This window comes from Somniosus microcephalus, chromosome 7, assembly GCF_052327205.1.
Source record: "Somniosus microcephalus isolate GS21.2 chromosome 7, FLI_Smic_1.0, whole genome shotgun sequence".
Taxonomy (NCBI): Eukaryota; Metazoa; Chordata; class Chondrichthyes; order Squaliformes; family Somniosidae; genus Somniosus; species Somniosus microcephalus.
This window is the reverse complement of record NC_140993.1, coordinates 11,981,075-12,001,284: the sequence shown is the minus strand read 5'-3', so window position 1 is coordinate 12,001,284 and position 20,210 is coordinate 11,981,075. Positions and strand designations below refer to the sequence as shown.

The 20,210-nt window shown below is 51.1% G+C and overlaps 1 protein-coding gene across 6 annotated transcripts in view; it reads left to right on the top strand.

Moving 5' to 3' along the window:
• The window catches only part of LOC147114515 (zinc finger protein 521-like), a 740,808-nt gene that overhangs the window by 268,714 nt on the left and 451,884 nt on the right, over positions 1–20,210 (top strand). For all 6 annotated transcript variants that reach the window (XM_085992240.1, XM_085992239.1, XM_085992237.1 and 3 more), the window contains one exon: positions 1,911–5,248. In XM_085992240.1, coding sequence (XP_085848366.1) covers positions 1,911–5,248 — 3,338 coding nt within the window. The remainder of the gene's footprint in view (positions 1–1,910; positions 5,249–20,210) is intronic.

Sequence of the window (20,210 nt, the reverse complement as noted above, 5' to 3'; positions counted from 1 at the left end):
TTAGTGGTATTAAAAACAAAATTCTCATCCCTTGAAGGAAAAGCACCTTAAAACTAGTCCATCGAACCCACCGTACGTCAGAACTCCTCACTTACATTGACAGACTATAACGAGAGATTCCCCCGACAGTTCAGTGAGTTTATCCTTGACTATAGCTGAGCCTCATGGATCAGGGAGATCCGAAGCTTGATCCCCAGTTTGTGGTGAGTTAACTGCTCTGACCCAATGCAACAATAGAAAGAAAGAAAGAAAGACTTGCATTTATATAGCGCCTTTCACGACCTCAGAACTTCCCAAAGTGCTTTACAGCCAATGAAGTACTTTTTGAAGTGTAGTCACTGTTGTAATGTAGGAAATGCGGCCGCCAATTTGCGCACAGCAAGCTCCCACAAACAGCAATGTGATAATGACCAGATAATCTGTTTTTAGTGATGTTGATTGAGGGATAAATATTGGCCCAGGACACCAGGGATAACTCCCGTGGTCTTCTCCGAAATAGTGGCCGTGGGATCTTTTACGTCCACCTGAGAGAGCAGACGTGGCCTCGGTTTAACGTCTCATCCGAAAGACGGCGCCTCCGACAGTGCGGCACTCCCTCAGCAATGCACTGGGGCGTCAGCCTGGATTTTGTGCTCAAGTCCCTGGAGTGGGACTATGAACCCACAACCTTCTGACTCTGAGGCGAGGGTACTGCCCACTGAGCAAAGGCTAATAACAGGGGCGGTGCCATAGCAGGGAAGTTATGTTAAACTTGTATCGAGCCTCCGTGAGACCACACTCAGATACTGTGCACAGTTCTGGTCTCCATATTACAAAAAGGAGCACATAGAAGCACTGGAGAAAGTGCAAAAATAAGATTTACAAGGATGATACCAGAACTGAGAGGTTCTAACTATCAGGAAAGACTGAACAGGCCGAGGCTCTTTTCTCTAGAAAAGAGAAGGCTGCGGAGTGACCTGTTAGAAGAGTTTAACATAATGAAGGGGTTCGATAGGGTAGGCATAGAGAAGATGATTCCACTTGTGGGAGGAGACCAAAATTAGGGGCCATAAATATAAGATAATCACTAATAAATCCAATAAGGAATTGGGAGAAACTTCTTTACCCAGAGAGTGGTGAAAATGTGGAACTCGCTACCACAGGGAGTGGTTGAGGCGAATAGTATCGATGCATTTAAGGGGAAGCTGGATAAACTAGAAGGATATGCTGATGGGGTGAGATGAAGAGGGGTGGGAGGAGGCTCGTGTAGAACCTATAGCACAGAAACAGGCCATTCGGCCCAACTGCTCTGTGCCGGTGTTTCTGCTCCACACAAGCCTCCTCCCACCCCTCTTCATCTCACCCCATCAGCATATCCTTCTATTCCTTTCTCCCTCGTGTGTTTATCTAACTTGGCCTTAAATGCATCGATACTATTTGCCTCAACCACTCCCTCCTGTAAGAAGTCACACAACACCAGGTTATAGTCCAACAGTTTTCTTTGAAATCGCAAGCTTTCGGAGCGCTGCTCCTTCATCAGGTGACGAAGGAGCAGCGCTCCGAAAGCTTGTGATTTCAAATAAAGCTGTTGGACTATAACCTGGTGTTGTGTGACTCCTTACATTTGTCCACCCCAGTCCAACACCGGCATCTCCACACCGTGACTCCCTCCTGCGGGAGCGAGTTCCACATTCTCACCACTCTCTGGGCAAAGAAGTTTCTCCTGAATTCCCTATTGGATTTCTTAGTAACTATCTTATATTTATGGCCCCTAGCTCTCGTCTCCCCCACACAAGTGGGAACATCTTCTCTACGCCTACCCTATCAAAACCCTTCACAATTTTAACGGCCTCTATTTTTTGACGTTGATGTATTTCTGGCAGTGGGAGGAAGTGAGCATTTAGTGACATTGAGTGATTGATGTTTTGCAGATGGTCCCGATGGGGAAGATGACCCCTCCTGCTCTTGGCCACCCTCGTCTCCGTCCAGCAAGGACCACGCTTCACCCAGTCACGGGGACGGTTGTGACTTTGGCGAGGAGGAAGGAGGATCAGGACTGCCTTACCCCTGCCAGTTCTGCGATAAATCCTTCAGTCGCCTCAGCTACCTGAAGCACCATGAGCAGAGCCACAGCGACAAGCTGCCCTTCAAGTGCACCTTCTGCAGCCGCCTCTTCAAGCACAAGCGAAGCCGCGACCGCCACATCAAGCTCCACACCGGGGACAAGAAGTACCACTGCAGCGAGTGCGACGCCGCCTTCTCCCGCAGCGACCACCTGAAGATTCACCTCAAGACCCACACCTCCAGCAAGCCCTACAAGTGCGCCATCTGCCGGCGGGGCTTCCTGACCTCCAGCTCGCTCCACGGCCACATGCAGGTTCACGAGAAGAACAAGGACGGGTCGCTGTCGCGGCTGGAGGAGTGGAAGCTGAGGGACGCGCAGAAGTGCAGCCAGTGCGAGGAGGGCTTCGACCTGCCCGAGGACCTGCAGAAGCACATCGCCGAGTGCCACCCGGAATGCTCGCCCAGCGAGGACCACGCTGCCTTTCAGTGCATTTACTGCTCGGACCTGTTTCCCGAGGAGGGCGGCCTGCTGGCCCACATTGACCAGGTGCACAGCCGGGAGAAGGGCAACCGCTGCAACGTCTGCTCCGAGCACTTCCTCTCCGTGGAGGAGCTGTACAGCCACATGGACAGCCACCAGCAGCCCGAGCCCAGCAACCACAGCAACAGCCCTTCCATGGTCACCATCGGGTACACGTCCGTGTCCAGCACCACCCCGGACTCCAACCTCTCGGTGGACAGCTCAACGATGCTGGACGTGGCCGCGCACCCGATGAAGCCTCGCGGCAAGAAGAGAGTTTCTCAGCAGGCCACCGACGGGGCGGCTCCCGTCCTCAAGCAGGCCAAGGTGACCTACAGCTGCGTCTACTGCAACAAGCAGGTCTTCAGCAGCCTGGCCGTGCTGCAGATCCACCTGAAGACCATGCACCTGGACAAACCCGAGCAGGCGCACACCTGCCAGTTCTGCCTCGAGGTCCTACCCTCCCTCTACAACCTCAACGAGCATCTCCGGCAGGCCCACGAGACCCAGCAGGACCCGCTGATCATCTCGGCGCTGCCCGTCTTGGTCTACCAGTGCAACTTTTGCTCGGAGGCGTTGAGTGACCTCAACAGCCTGCAGGAGCACATCCGATGTTCTCACAGCTTCAGCAGTGTGGTGACCAAAGACAGCAATGCCTTCTTCTGTCCCCACTGCCTGATGGGCTTCCTCACTGAGGCCTCACTGGAGGAGCACATTCAGCAGATCCACTGTGACGCCAACAGCGTGCGCTTTGACTCCCCTTTACTGGGGGCCTCCAAAGACCCGGTGATGGAGGTCTACTCTTGCTCGTACTGCACCAACTCCCCGATATTCAACAACGTCCTGAAGCTGAACAAGCACATCAAGGAGAACCACAAGAACATTCCGCTAGCGCTCAATTACAACAACGGCAGCAAGAAATCCAGCCGGGCCACCAGCCCTCTATCGCCACTAAGCGTGGAGCAAAGTTCCGTTAAGACGGTGCACAGCGGAGGCACTGGGCCGTTGCACACAGCGGGCGAGTATTGCTGCAACCAGTGTGCCGCGAAATTCGCTTCTTTCGATAGCTTTCAGACGCATCTGAAGTCCCACCTGGGCAGCGCCCTGAAGAAGCTGTCTTGCCCGCAGTGCAGCAAGGAATTCCCATCCCAAGAGTCCTTGCTCAAGCACGTCACTGTGCACTTCATGATCACCTCGACCTATTACATCTGCGAGAGCTGCGACAAGCAGTTCACCTCGGTGGATGACTTGCAGAAGCACCTGCTGGACATGCACACCTTCGTCTTCTTCCGCTGCACCCTGTGCCAGGAGGTCTTTGACTCCAAGGTCTCCATCCAGCTCCACCTGGCCGTCAAGCACAGCAACGAGAAGAAGGTCTACCGCTGCACCTCCTGCAACTGGGACTTCCGCAACGAGGCGGACCTCCAGGTCCACGTCAAGCACAACCACCTCGACCACCAGGGCAAGATGCACAAGTGCATCTTCTGCGGCGAGATCTTTGGCACGGAGGTGGAGCTGCAGTGCCACATCACCACCCACAGCAAGAAGTACAACTGCAAGTTCTGCAGCAAAGCCTTCCACGCCATCATCCTGCTCGAGAAACACTTGCGGGAGAAGCACTGCGTCTTCGAGGCGAAGCCCCAGAACTGCGGCTCCTCCAACGGCTCAAGTGAACAGGTCCACAAGGAGGAGGCGGAGCTGCAGAACATCCTCGCCAACCACCAGGAGTCACACAACAGCCGCGACGGCAGCGAAGAAGACCTCGACACCTCGGAGACCATGTACGCCTGCGACATCTGCGGGGCCGCCTACACGATGGACTCACTGCTGCAGAACCACCAGCTGCGAGACCACAACATCCGCCCGGGCGACAGCGCCAATGTCAAGAAGAAAGCTGAGCTGATCAAAGGGAACTACAAGTGTAATGTCTGCTCCAGGACCTTCTTCTCCGAGAGCGGTCTGCGCGAGCACACGCAGACCCACCTGGGGCCAGTGAAACATTACATGTGCCCGATTTGTGGGGAGCGCTTCCCCTCGCTCCTCACCCTCACCGAACACAAGGTCACCCACAGCAAAAGCCTGGACACCGGGACCTGTCGGATCTGCAAGCTGCCTCTCCAATCCGAGGAGGAGTTCCTGGAGCACTGCCAGATGCACCCTGACCTCCGAAATTCCTTGACCGGCTTCCGCTGCGTGGTCTGCATGCAGACGGTCACCTCCACCTTGGAACTGAAGATCCACGGGACGTTCCACATGCAAAAGACGGGCAACGGCGCCAGCGCGCAGCCCGCCCCTCGCAGCCAGCCGCCGCAGAAGCTGTACAAGTGCGCTTCCTGCCTGAAGGAGTTCCGGTCGAAGCAGGACTTGGTGAAGCTGGACATCAATGGGCTGCCATACGGACTCTGTGCCAACTGCGTCAACGGCAACAAGCACCTCAGCCCGAGCGCCGGCCTCAGCCTGAACGGCAGCCGGCAGATCTCCAACCAGAGCCCGGCCGAGAACAAGGGCAAGGGCGGAGGGGTGAAAACTCGCTGCCTGAACTGCAACGTGAAGTTCGAGTCTGAGAGCGAGCTCCACAACCACATCCAGACTGTGCACGCCGAGCTGGTCCCCGACACCAACAATCACCTGAAAACGCCGCACGTCTCGCCCATGCCCAAAGTCAGCCCGCCGCAACCGGAAGAGGTAATTAACCAGACAGTTCAGTGATACCGCAAGCTTTCCTTTCTGCCGGGGCCATTCTCAGCTGGCTGGCGTAGTGTTATTTGCGGGGAAAGGTTCTGAAGCGGTTTCCTTATACTTCCTGACGCGCTGTGAAGCTTGAGAGATGTGGAGCACATTGTGGAAAGTGGAAAAGAGTAACCTTCCTCAAAAAAGCAAACCAAGCACTAGGGCTTATTTCTAGAGGGATAGAATTGAAAAGTAGGGAAGTTATGCTAAACCTGTATCGAACCGTAGTTAGACCACACTTAGAGAACTGCAAGCAGTTCTGGTCGCCATATTATAAAAAGGATATAGAGACACTGGAGGGGGTGCAGAGAAGATTAACAAGGATGATACCAGAAATGCGAGGTTATACATCTCAGGAAAGGATGAACAGGCTGGATCTCTTTTCTCTTGAAAAGAGAAGGCTGAGGGGTGACCTGATCGAGGTCTTTAAAATTATGAAAGGTTTTGATAGAGTGGATACAGAGAGAGTGTTTCCACTTGTGGGGAAGAGCAAAACTAGAGGCCATCAATATAAGATAGTCACCAAGAAATCCAATAGGGAATTCAGAAGAATCTTCTTTACCCAGAGAGTGGTGAGAATGTGGAACTCGCTACCACAGGGAGTGGTTGAGGCGAATAGTATCGATACATTTAAGGGGAGGCTAGACAAGCATATGAGGGAGAAGGGAATAGAGGGTTATGGTGATAGAGTTAGATGAGGAAAGACGGGAGGAGGCTCGAGTGGAGCATAAACACCGGCATGGACTGGTTGGGCTGAATGGCCTGTTCCTGTGCTGTAAGTTTTATGTAATTCTATGTAACCTACTGTTATGGTTCATATGAAAATGCATCATTCCATTCATCGTTGGGGCAGGGTGGGGGGTTGGGGTGGAGGAGGAGGAGGGGGATACAAGACAGTGCGGTAAATGTCCACACTGAAGACTAACTATGGAGAAATAAGATTAACATGAGAGTGAGCAGTGAGTTCTTCATTTGATATTTTGTTCAGTTGGTAGTAAAGATTCATAGATTTTCAAGGGGGATAGTATGTCAACACCAGCCTCAGCTGGAGTATTCTCAGCACCGAACTTCAGGAAGGATGTCCAGGCCATGGAGAGGGTGCAGAGATTTACCAGAGTGGTACCGGGGATGAGGGACTTCAGTTACGTGGATAGACTGGGGAAGCTGGGGTTGTTCTCCTCGGAGCAGAGAAGGTTAAGAGGAGATTTGATAGAGGTTTTCAAATTCATGAGCGATTTTGATAGAGTAAATAAGGAGAAACTGTTTCCAGCGGCAGGAGGGTCGGTAACCAGAGGACACAGATTGAAGGTATTTGTTGAAAGAACCAGGCGGGGGAGGAATAATTTTTTTTTCACACAGCGAGTTGTTGTGATCTGGAACGCGCTGCCTGAAAGGGCGGTGGAGGCAGATTCAATAGTAACTATCAACAGGGAATTGGATAAATACTCGAAGGGGAAAAAATTTCAGGGCTATGAGGAAAGGGCCGGTGGGGGGGAGTGGGACTAATTGGATGTGCCTCACCTAAACATTTGCTTTTATGAAAGAAAGACTTGCATTTCTGTAGCGCCTTTCACAACCTCAGGACGTCCCAAAGTGCTTTACAGCCAATGAAGCACTTTTTGAAGTGTAGTCACTGTTGTAATGTAGGAAACGCGGCAGCCAGTTTGCGCACAGCAAGCTCCCACAAACAGCAACGTGATAATGACCGGATATTCTGGTTTTTAGTGATGTTGGTTGAGGGATAAATATTGGCTCAATCTTCAAAATAGTGGCCTTGGGATCTTTTACGTCCACCTGAGAGAGCAGACGGGGCGTCGGTTTAACGTCTCATCCGAAAAACGGCACCTCCGACAGTGCGGCACTCCCTCAGCACTGCACCGGGAGTGTCAGCCTGGATTTTTGTGCTCAAGTCTCTGGAGTGGGACTTGAACCCACGACCTTCTGACACCCATAACTAGTGGTTGGTGCACAAAATGGAACTATCTTGATGTATACAATATGCATGATGGCTTCTTGTTTTCTAATTCCTAATTTTGCTAAGCAATTAATACAGAAAACTTGAAAGTCCATATAGATTTTTTTAATACAAAATATCTCCTCTGGCCACTTTTGGTTCAATCTAAAAAGGCAGGGATTGATCGACCGACTTACTTATGTTTTACATTTTGATTACTATTGAAGTGGGACGACGGTTTAAATTTGATAGCTGCAATAAAAGGCACCCATGCATTCTAATGCCACACCAGGAGTATGACACGAGGGTGTTTATTTGCTAATAGACTGCAGAAATCAGCCTGGTTTGCAGTCAAAAATAAACCTCATAAAATGGTACAGCACAGAAGAGAACAATGGGTTGATGCCAACATCAGAGTCACCACTGACTGGAAATTCTAAGTTGTAATATTGGAAAAACTTGACTTGCATTTTCCCGAACAGCAGCTTGTGATTAGACGGCGTGTTTTCACATCGAAAAAAATGTTCCACAAGAAAGCGAGCACCTACATTTCTGTAGCGCCTTTTCCCGAGCTCGCGACGTCCCACAGCGCTTCACAGCCAGTGAAGTACTTTTGAAGTGTAGTCACTGGTTTAACGGGGGACTGGGCACCGAGTTCAGGAAAGTAGTTAAGAAACATAAGAATTAGGAGCAGGAGTCGGCCATTTGGCCCCTCGAGCCTGCTCCGCCATTCAATAAGATCATGGCTGATCATCGACCTCATCTCCACTTTCCCGCCCGATCCCCATACCCCTTGATTCCCTTAATATCCAAAAATCTATCGACCTCTGTCTTGAATATACTCAATGACTGAGCCTCCACAGCCCCCTTGGGTAGAGAATTCTAAAGATTCACCACCCTCTGAGTGAAGAAATTTCTCCTCATCTCGGTCCTAAATGGCCGACCCCTTATTCTGAGACTGTGACACCTAGTTCTAGACTCCCCAGCCAGGGGAAACAACCTCCCTGCATCTACCCTGTCAAGGGGGGGTGGAATGGGGGCGGGGGGCGGTGGGGTTGGTGACCAAGAGCTAAGGCTAGAGAAGTTGGTTATTGACGAAGATTTTTGAATGTTGGGAGGGATGCGGCCTGAGGAAGGGAATTCTGAAGCACGGGGGGGGCATGGTAACTGAAAGCTGCAGCACAGGTTGTGGAGCAGAGCAGCGGGGAGGGGCAGAGAGAGATGGAAGGCAAAGGAGAAGGTCCAAGCTCGGACGTAGAGCTGAAGACGATTGCGGAGGAAGGATGGACGAAGCACTGGGGGTGTAAAGAAAGGGTTAGTTCTTTAGATTAACTTTTACCTGTGAAGTGAGTTTCAATGTTCAGTGGGAATTGAAAGTTACCAGACCGAGACTTCGGCTGGTGGGCATTCAGCTCCAAGCTTTCTTTGTAGAAGTTAAGGCCTTGGCGGGAGTGCAGCGCAGATTCACCAGAATTTTACCGGGGTCCATGGGTTAGATTATGAGGAGAGGTTACATAAACTAGGCTTGTAATCCCTGGAATATCGAAGGTGATTTGATTGAGGTTTTTAGGATTTTGAAAGGAATGGATAGGGTAGAGAGAGAGAGAAACTTCTTCCGCTGGTGGGGAGTCTAGGACAAGGGGACATCACCTTAAAATCAGAGCCTGGCCATTCGGGAGAGAAGTTAGGAAATATTTCTTCACTCAATGGGCGGTAGAAGTTTGGAACTCTCTCTCACAAAAGCAGTCGATGCTGGGGCTCAATTAATAATTTTAAATCTGAGATGTTTGCTAGACAAGGGTATAAAAGGATATGGAGGCAAGGTGGGTGGATAGAGTTAGGATACAGATCAGCCATGATCTCAGCGAATGGCGGAACAGGCTCGAGGGGCTGAATGGCCTCCTCCTGGTCCTGTGTTGTCCTAGCCCCATAAATATCTCTGCTGTCCTCCTGGGGATTAACTCCGCCAAGGACACATCTGCGCAAAGCAAGCGATAACTCATCTGTGGGAGTCTTGGGTCCCTGTAACTGTCTCCAGTTGAATGATTTTATTGACAACTCAGTCAAGATAAAGCCTTGATAAGGTGTCTGGAAGGTCTCCTTGTTAAAACTGAAATTCATTAAGTGAATAACGGGATGAGGTAATCCTTTGATAAAATATGAATATGCACTGGAGAAAAAGAAGATATAAAGAGGGTCGTTGGAACAGATTCTTCAGAATTCGACAAGGCTTAGTCAACCGTTCCACTTGAGATTGGAACCTGTAACGTGTGAATTCTCTGATATCGTAAGTGTGACCTTAAGTGAATCATAGAACAGTACAGCACAGAAGGAGGCCATTTGGCCCATCGAGTCTGTGCCGGCTCTTTCGAAGAGCAATCCAGTTAGCCCCACTCCCCCGCTCTCTCCCCATATCCCAGCAATTTTTTCTCCTTCAAGTATTTATCCAATTCCCTTTTGAAGGCTACTATTGAATCTGTATCCACCGCCCTATCAGGCCGCGCGTTCCAAATCCTAACCACTCGTTGCTTAAAAAAGTTTTCCTCATGTCGTCTCTGGTTCTTTTGCCAATCACCTTAAATCTGTGTCCTCTGGTTATCGACCCATCAGCCATTGGAAACAGTTTCTCTTCATTTACTCTGTCTAAACCCTTCTGATTTTGAACACCTCTATCGAATCTCCTCTTAGCCTTCTCTGCTCCAAGGAGAACAATCCCAGCTTCTCCAGTCTCTCCACGTAACTGAAGTCCCTCATCCCTGGAACCATTCTAGTAAATCTCCTCTGCACCCTCTCCAAAGCCGTCACGTCCTTCCTAAAGTGCGGTGCCCAGAATTGGACCCAATACTCCAGCTGAGGCTGAACTAGTGTTTATAAAGATTTAGCATAACTTCCTGGCTTTTGTACTCTCAGCCTCTGTTCATAAAGCCCTGGCTCTCATCTGCTTTATTAACTGCTTTGTTAACCTGTCCTGCTAACTTCAGAGATTTGGGCACAAACACTCCCAGGCCTCCCTCTTCTTACACCCCCTTTAAAATTGTACCATTTAGTGTGTATGGCTGGAATTTTCTTCAGGGGGGTGGGGGGGAGGTTTCTGAGGCGGGCAGGAAGCCCGGGAGGCCGGGTTTCACACGGGCACTGCCAACTTTACCTGCTGGGCCTAATTTGAATGCGAGGCCTTGGTTTCCCGCCCGCAGCCAGCCAGCTTGAGAGGGGTCAGTCCGGGGGAGGTTATCGTGGGAGGGGTTCCGGATCGGCCGGGGAGGCGGGGGGGGGGGGGAGAGGATCAGCGAGGGGGTTGCAGGATCGGCCGGGGGGCGGGGGGGACGATCATGCCCGGCCTCCTCATCATCGTTGGTGGGGCGAGGAGAGGCCTAGGAAGGTGGTCGGAGGCCTCGTGGTGGGGCCTCCGATTGCAGGGGGATGGGGGGGGTGGTGTGGCAGGGACCCTGGACCCAGGAGCTGGGTATAAAGCCACTTACCTCCCGGGTGCAGCGGTCCCCGCCTGTGTTCAACTGACGAGTTTCACGAAACCGGTCCACAGGCAGATTAACACAAAATGGAGGGGAAAATAGAGGCTTCCAACCTCATTACAATACTGTAGTACAAAGGGATCTGGGGGTCCTGGTGCACGAAACTCAAAAAGTTAGTATGCAGGCGCAGCAAGTGATCAAGAAGGCCAATGGAATGTTGGCTTTTATTGCTAGGGGGATAGAATATAAAAACAGGGAGGTATTGCTGCAGTTGTACAAGGTATTGGTGAGACCGCACCTGGAATACTGCATACAGTTTTGGTGTCCATGCTTAAGAAAAGACATACTTGCTCTCGAGTCAGTACAAAGAAGGTTCACTCGGTTAATCCCGGGGATGAGGGGGTAGTCATATGAGGAGAGGTCGAGTAGATTGGGACTCTACTCATTGGAGTTCAGAAGAATGAGAGGCGATCTTATTGAAACATATAAGATTGTGAAGGGGCTTGATCGGGTGGATGCGGTGAGGATGTTCCCAATGATGGGTGAAACTAGAACTCGGGGGCATAATCTTAAAATAAGGGGCTGCTCTTTCAAAACTGAGATGAGGCGAAACTTCTTCACTCAGAGGGTGGTAGGTTTGTGGAATTTGCTGCCCCAGAAAGCTGTGGAAGCTACATCATTAAATAAATTTAAAACAGAAATCGATAGTTTCCTAGAAGTAAAGGGAATTAAGGGTTACGGGGAGCGGGCAGGAAATTGGACATGAGTCTAGGTTCGGAATGGTTATGGCCCTGTGGGTAGCGGAGCGGGCCCAGGGGCCGTGTAGCCTTGTTCTGCTCCTACTTCTTGTGTTCTAATTCTGTGTTAGATTTCAGGAGATGGTTTTATTCCTGTTCCTGGCTGGGGTGGAGATCGCCTTTACAGAAGGTAAGTACTGTAGAAAATATAGGGACAGAGTGATCTCCTGGACGAGTTTCGATCGCCTAGATGGGTCGGAGAGGAATTTCCCAGATTTTTTCTCCCAAATTGGCCATTGGGTTTTTTATCTGGTTTTTCGCCTCTCCCGGGAGATCACATGGGTTCGGGTGGGATGGAGAGTGATAGAAGATTTGAGGTTAGGATCAGATCAGCCATGATCTTATTGAATGGTGGAGCAGGCTCGAGGGGCCGATTGGCCTACTCCTGCTCCTATTTCTTATGTTCTTATGTTAATATTTAAATTGAGGTAACGCCCCCTGGCAGCGGGTTGGCTGCCCACCCCACTGTCCCGCCCCCGTTAAAACCAGAAGTGGGCGGGTTGGAGTCAGGATCGGGTCAGGAGTCACATTTTGAACACTTTAACTGCCCCCATGCTCCAAACACACCCGTTTTTTTAACGAGAAAATTCCAGCGATTGCCTCTCCTCGTTCTTCCTACCAAAATGTATCACTTCACACTTTTCTGCGTTAAATTTCATCTGCCACGTGTCCGCCCATTCCACCAGCCTGTCTGTGTCCTCTTGAAGTCTATCACTCTCCTCCTCACTGTTGACTATACTTCCAAGTTTCGTGTCATCTGCAAATTTTGAAATTGCGCCCTGTACACCCAAGCAGTCCATTTGTCATTATTAATTATAATAGTCATGGCACATGTGTAATTATTGGTAATAATAGTTATAATTGTATGCTTAATTCTCATGAAAGCCAATAAATGCCCTTGAACCCTTTTTTCTTGAGGAATTACTGAAAAATTTGTAAGTAAGAACATTCGTTCCCCAATGAGATTTAGCGATGAAGATTTTGAAATCCGTGCAATGGAAGACGGGCAGGCAGTCGAGCTCAGTGAGGAATGGGTGAGAGGTGAGAGGGGCTTGGTACTGAGTAAGATGTGGGCAGCAGAGTTTTAAAAAATTCATTCACGGGATCTGGGCGTCGCTGGCAAGGCCGGCATTTATTGCCCATCCCTAATTGCCCTTGAGAAGGTGGTGGTGAGCTGCCTCATTGAACCGCTGCAGTCCGTGTGGTGAAGGTGCTCCCACAGTGTTGTTAGGGAGGGAGTTCCAGGATTTTGACCCAGCGACGATGAAGGAACGGCCGATATATTTCCAAGTCAGGACGGTGTGTGTGTGACTTGGAGGTGGCGGTGTTCCCATGCGCCTGCTGCCCTTGTCCTAGGTGGTAGAGGTGGCGGGTTTGGGACAAGTTGGAGTTTGTGTCGAGCTTGGGGGAGGTAGGGAGTGGAAAGGATTGGAGATGTCAAACCTGGAGGTTCACTTGGATTCGTCATTTCCTCGTAGAAGTCCAGGAGCTGCTCCGGTAGGACCTTCCCCTCCTGGAACCCTTACCGACTGCTGTTTATTAACATTATTATAGTCCTACCGATAATCCTCAACTTTCCTCCTGATAATTGATTCCATTATTTGACAATGGAAAGGAGAACTAATGAGCCTGCAATTGCCTGTGTCTGTGTTGTCCTCCTTTTTGAATATGGGCACCACATTAGCTATTTCCAATATCCTGGGACCCCGCTAGTGTCTTTGTGGTGTTAGTTAATGCCTCAGTCTCGGCTCTCTCTGCACTTATATATATACCATCCATTCCTGGGGACTTAATTATTTTGAGCTCTTGTAGCCTGTCTTGGACTGCCATCTCATTTAGATCAAAATCATTGATTTTTGCACAGATTATTTCTGTTTGGGGAGGGCACATTTCTCATGTCTTCCTTTGTGAATACTTGGCAGTGAATACTATACAGAATATTTACTATTTGGAGATCATCCTCAGTTTCATGTCTGTTTTACATCTTTTGGTGTTTTCACTCCATCCCTGACTGCCCTCCTACTGGTGCACCACTGAAGGAATGTTTCACTGCGCCTTGCCTGTTCCTCATTGCGTCTTCTATTACTCGATCAATAATTGGGGGCGATTTTAAACCTCCTCGCTCAGCAGAAACCTGGCAGGCGGGCAGTTAAAATCTCCCCTGGCTCTTACCTGTCTGAAAGGCGCCACGATCGCAACATCTGCAATTTTAGCCCGCTCTCCTGAACAGGCGGCGAGGACATGCGCCCGGAGCCAACAGGGTCCTTCTTTACATATACATGCTGCGGCCCGATGACATCATTGAGACACGACTGTAATTTTAACTCAGGCCTGAGCGGGGAATCCACCCGGAGTTAAAATCTGGGCCAGTGTGTCTCTGTGTAGTCCTGTGTTCATCCCAGTGAACGCCATCTCCATTCAGTGAACACCTTCTCCATCCAGTGAACCCTTCTCCATCCCAGTGAACGCCTTCTCCATTCAGTGAACACCTTCTCCATTCAGTGAACACCTTCTCCATCCAGTGAACCCCTTCTCCATCCAGTGAACACCTTCTCCATCCCAGTGAACCCCTTCTCCATCCCAGTGAACCCCTTCTCCATCCAGTGAACACCTTCTCCATTCAGTGAACCCCTTCTCCATCCCAGTGAACGCCTTCTCCATCCAGTGAACGCCTTCTCCATCCAGTGAACACCTTCTCCATTCAGTGAACACCTTCTCCATCCAGTGAACCCCTTCTCCATCCAGTGAACCCTTCTCCATCCCAGTGAACCCCTTCTCCATCCCAGTGAACCCCTTCTCCATCCAGTGAACACCTTCTCCATTCAGTGAACCCCTTCTCCATCCCAGTGAACGCCTTCTCCATCCAGTGAACACCTTCTCCATTCAGTGAACCCCTTCTCCATCCCAGTGAACCCCTTCTCCATCCCAGTGAACCCCTTCTCCATCCCAGTGAACCCCTTCTCCATCCAGTGAACCCTTTCTCCATCCAGTGAACCCGTCTCCATCCAGTGAACCCGTCTCCATCCAGTGAACCCGTCTCCATCCAGAGAACCCCTTCTCCGTCCAATGAACCCTTTCTCCTCCCAGTGAACCCCTTCTCCCAGTGAACCCCTTCTCCATCAGTGAACCCCTTCTCCATCCAGTGAACCCCTTCTCCCAGTGAACCCCTTCTCCATCCAGTGAACCCCTTCTCCTCCCAGTGAACCCCTTCTCCATCCAGTGAACCCCTTCTCCTCCCAGTGAACCCCTTCTCCATCCAGTGAACCCCTTCTCCATCCAGTGAACCCCTTCTCCATCCAGTGAACCCCTTCTCCTCCCAGTGAACCCCTTCTCCATCCAGTGAACCCCTTCTCCATCCAGTGAACCCCTTCTCCGTCCAATGAACCCCTTCTCCATCCAGTGAACCCCTTCTCCTCCCAGTGAACCCCTTCTCCTCCCAGTGAACCCCTTCTCCATCCAGTGAACCCCTTCTCCATCCAGTGAACCCCTTCTCCGTCCAATGAACCCCTTCTCCGTCCAGTGAACCCCTTCTCCTCCCAGTGAACCCCTTCTCCTCCCAGTGAACCCCTTCTCCATCCAGTGAACACCTTCTCCATCCAGTGAACCCCTTCTCCATCCAGTGAACCCCTTCTCCTCCCAGTGAACCCCTTCTCCTCCCAGTGAACCCCTTCTCCATCCAGTGAACCCCTTCTCCATCCAGTGAACCCCTTCTCTGTCCAATGAGCCCCTTCTCCTCCCAGTGAACCCCTTCTCCCAGTGAGCCCCTTCTCCCAGTGAACACCTTCTCCATCCAGTGAACCCATTCTCTACCCAGTGAACCATTTCTCCATCCCAGTGAACCCCTTCTCCGCCCAGTGAACACCTTCTCCATCCAGTGAACACCTTCTCCATCCAGTGAACCCCTTCTCCATCCAGTGAACCCCTTCTCCATCCAGTGAACCCCTTCTCCATCCAGTGAATCCCTTCGCCATACAGTGAACCCCTTCTCCATCCAGTGACTCCCTTCTCCATCCAGTGAACACCTTCTCCATCCAGTGAACACCTTCTCCTCCCAGTGAACCCCTTCTCCATCCAGTGAATCCCTTCTCCATCCAGTGAACCCCTTCTCCATCCCAGTGAATCCCTTCTCCATCCAGTGAACCCCTTCTCCATCCAGTGAACACCTTCTCCATCCAGTGAACCCCTTCTCCATCCAGTGAACCCCTTCTCCATCCAGTGAACACCTTCTCCATCCAGTGAACCCCTTCTCCATCCAGTGAACCCCTTCGCTATCCAGTGAACCTCCTTCTCCATCCAGTGAATCCCTTCTCCATCCAGTGAACCCCTTCTCCATCCCAGTGAATCCCTTCTCCATCCAGTGAACCCCTTCTCCATCCAGTGAACACCTTCTCCATCCAGTGAACCCCTTCTCCATCCAGTGAACCCCTTCTCCATCCAGTGAACCCCTTCTCCATCCAGTGAATCCCTTCGCCATACAGTGAACCCCTTCTCCATCCAGTGACTCCCTTCTCCATCCAGTGAACACCTTCTCCATCCAGTGAACACCTTCTCCTCCCAGTGAACCCCTTCTCCATCCAGTGAACCCCTTCTCCATCCAGTGAACCCCTTCTCCTCCTCAGTGAACCCCTTCTCTTCCTCAAAGAACCAGAGGGGGAGATTAGGAGAATATTTTTTACGCAGCGAGTTGTTGTGATCTGGAACGCGCTGCCTGAAGGGGCGGTGGAAGCAGATTCAATAGTAACTTTCAAAAGGGAATTGGATAAATACTTGAAGGGGAAACATTTGCAGGGCTCTGGGGGAAAGAGCAGGGGGGAGTGAGACCAATTGGAGAGCTCTTTCAAAGAGCCGGCACAGGCACGATGGGCCGAATGACCTCCCTCTGTGCTGTATCGTTCTATGACTAGTGTCCAGTTTCATGGAGAGGCTGAGGTTGGGCTGACAGCGGTGTCCAGGCTTGGGTCTTGTAAATAAACCTGTCAATCAAAACTAGAGTAAAACCAAGCTAATAACGTTCCTACTTGTGGAACAAGGTGACTCTGATAATCGGGTATGAGAGTACTTTCAGCTCTGGAGCTCATCCAAAACTCGGCCGCCCGTGTCCTAACTCGCACCAAGTCCCGTTCACCCATCACCCCCTGTGCTCACTGCCCCGTGTCCTAACTCGCACCAAGTCCCGTTCACCCATCACCCCCTGTGCTCACTGCCCCGTGTCCTAACTCGCACCCAGTCCCGTTCACCCATCGCCCCCTGTGCTCACTGCCCCGTGTCCTAACTCACACCCAGTCCCGTTCACCCATCACCCCCTGTGCTCACTGCCCCGTGTCCTCACTCGCACCCAGTCCCGTTCACCCATCACCCCCTGTGCTCACTGCCCCGTGTCCTAACTCACACCCAGTCCCGTTCACCCATCACCCCCTGTGCTCACTGCCCCGTATCCTAACTCACACCCAGTCCCGTTCACCCATCACCCCCTGTGCTCACTGCCCCGTGTCCTAACTCACACCCAGTCCCGTTCACCCATCACCCCCTGTGCTCACTGCCCCGTGTCCTAACTCACACCCAGTCCCGTTCACCCATCACCCCCTGTGCTCACTGCCCCGTGTCCTAACTCACACCCAGTCCCGTTCACCCATCACCCCCTGTGCTCACTGCCCCGTGTCCTAACTCACACCCAGTCCCGTTCACCCATCACCCCCTGTGCTCACTGCCCCGTGTCCTAACTCACACCCAGTCCCGTTCACCCATCACCCCCTGTGCTCACTGCCCCGTGTCCTAACTCACACCCAGTCCCGTTCACCCATCACCCCCTGTGCTCACTGCCCCGTGTCCTAACTCACACCCAGTCCCGTTCACCCATCACCCCCTGTGCTCACTGCCCCGTGTCCTAACTCACACCCAGTCCCGTTCACCCATCACCCCCTGTGCTCACTGCCCCGTGTCCTAACTCACACCCAGTCCCGTTCACCCATCACCCCCTGTGCTCACTGCCCCGTGTCCTAACTCACACCCAGTCCCGTTCACCCATCACCCCCTGTGCTCACTGCCCCGTGTCCTAACTCGCACCAAGTCCCGTTCACCCATCACCCCCTGTGCTCACTGCCCCGTGTCCTAACTCACACCCAGTCCCGTTCACCCATCACCCCCTGTGCTCACTGCCCCGTGTCCTAACTCACACCAAGTCCCGTTCACCCCTCACCCCCTGTGCTCACTGCCCCGTGTCCTAACTCACACCCAGTCCCGTTCACCCATCACCCCCTGTGCTCGCTGACCTACATTGGCTCCCGGTCCGGCAACGCCTCCATTTAAAAATTCTCATCTCGCCCCCTCCCTATCTCTGTAATGTCCTCCAGCCCCACAACCCTCCGAGATCTCTGCGCTCCTCCAATTCTGGCCTCTTGAGCATTCCTGATTATAATCGCTCCACCATTGGCGGCCGTGCCTTCAGCTGCCTGGGCCCTAAGCTCTGGAATTCCCTCCCTAAACCTCTCCGCCTCTCTCTCCTCCTTTAAGTCGCTCCTTAAAATCTCCCTCTTTGACCAAGCTTTTGGTCACCTGTCCTAGTATCTCATATGGCTCGGTGTCAAATTTTGTTTGATAATCGCTCCTGTGTAACACCTTGGCATGTTTTACTGCGTTAAAGGCGCTATATAAATGTAGTTTGGTGGTGGTGGTGGTCTTATCGGCATCTGTGATACCTATTTTACAATCTACCCGGCAGATTTGGGTCATCCTTGTCCTGAAGTGGCGTCTACACATGAGCCAGGGAATTACTGATTCACCCGATGCCGAGACACAGAAAGACCTTCCAGGAAGGGAAAGAGGCATTTGGAACCTGTCAAAACCTTGCCATTCCTCCGTTAAAATATTTAAAAATTGTCTTGTCTTGTGTAATTTGAAATGAGACAAATCCATCACATCCCTGTTCAGATGGATATCTGCGTCATGACATGTTAGAATGCCCATTATCTTGCACAATGCTGAGTTGCTGAGCTCAGTTCTGTTGCTGTGGATAGGCATTGAACAGAGGTCGTAGGTGTTTTATTACAGAAAATGAATGGGACAGAAACTTATTCCCAGGCTGCTACTGCACATCTCCCAACAACAGCAAGTTGTATTTATATAGCGCCTTTAATGTAGTAAAACGTCCCAAGGTGCTTCACAGGAGCGATTATCAGACAATATTTGACACCGAGCCACATAAGGAGATATTAGGGCAGGTGACCAAAGGCTTGGTCAAAGAGGTAGGTTTTAAGGAGCATCTTAAAGGAGGAGAGAGAGGTGGAGAGGTTTAGGGAGGGAATTCCAGCATTTAGGGCCCAGGCAGCTGAAGGCACGACCGCCAATGGTGGAGCGATGGAAATCGAGGATGCGCAAGAGGCCAGAATTGGAGGAGCGCAGAGATCTCGGGGGGGTTGTAGGGCTGGAGGAGATTCCAGAGATAGGGAGGGGCGAGCTCCAAGAGCAACATTGCCCAGATGCATGGCTCATTGACAACAGTTAGCACAAAGGTGGGGAGAAACAGAAGAAACAATTTCAACTTGGAAAAATAATAAGAAAGAAAGACTTGCATTTCTATAGCGCCTTTCACGAACACTGGACGTCCCAAAGCGCTTTACAGCCAATGAAGTACTTTTGAAGTGTAGTCACTGTTGTAATGTAGGAAACGTGGCAGCCAATTTGTGCACAGCAAGCTCTCACAATGTGATAATGACCAGATAATCTGTATTTTTTGTTATGTTGATTGAGGGATAAATATTGGCCAGGACACCGGGGATAACTCCCCTGCTCTTCTTCGAAATGGTGTCTTTTACATCTGCCTGAGAGGGTAGATGGGGCCTCAGTTTAACATCTCATATGAAAGACGGCACCTCCAACAGTGCGGCACTCCCTTAGTGCTGCACTGGAGTGTCAGCCTAGAACTTGAACCCACAACCTTCTAGACTCAGAGGTGAGGGGGCTACCTGCTGAGCCACGGCTGACACCCGTAAGACTGACGCGTAGTAACCTGTAGGGTGGAAGGGAAAGAGCGGGGGGAGTGGCACTAATTGTGGAGCTCTGCAAATTTTTCCCTTTCCAAGATGTGATAAGAGTGACATGTACAGCGAGTGGGAAAAACACCGCCCTCCCAATTTGACATTGTGATATCTTGTTGCAAATATACCAGTTGCTCAACTTGGAGAACTCAGAGTCATAGAGTTATACAGCACAGAAAGAGGCCCTTCGGCCCATCGTGTCCACGCCGGCCATCAAGCCTTGCCTATTCTAATCCCATTTTCCAGCACTTGGTCCGTAGCCTTGTATGCTATGGCGTTTCAAGTGCTCATCTAAATGCTTCTTGAATGTTGTGAGGGTTCCTGCCTCTACCACCCTTTCAGGCAGTGAGTTCCAGATTCCAACCACCCTCTGGGTGAAAAAGTTTTTCCTCAAATCCCCTCTAAACCTCCTGCCCCTTACCTTGAAACTATGCCCCCTGGTTATTGACCCCTCTACTAAGGGGAAAAGTTCCTTTCTATCTATCCTATCTATGCCCCTCATAATTTTGTACACCTCAATCAGGTCCCCCCTCAGCCTTCTCTGCTCTAAGGAAAACAACCCCAGCCTTTCGACAGTGGGTCATTCTAATCACTTCCACGTCCCGACCCATTGGAAATCTACACACCACTTTCAGCGAGTTGAAAATATGAAACCCAGCGTGT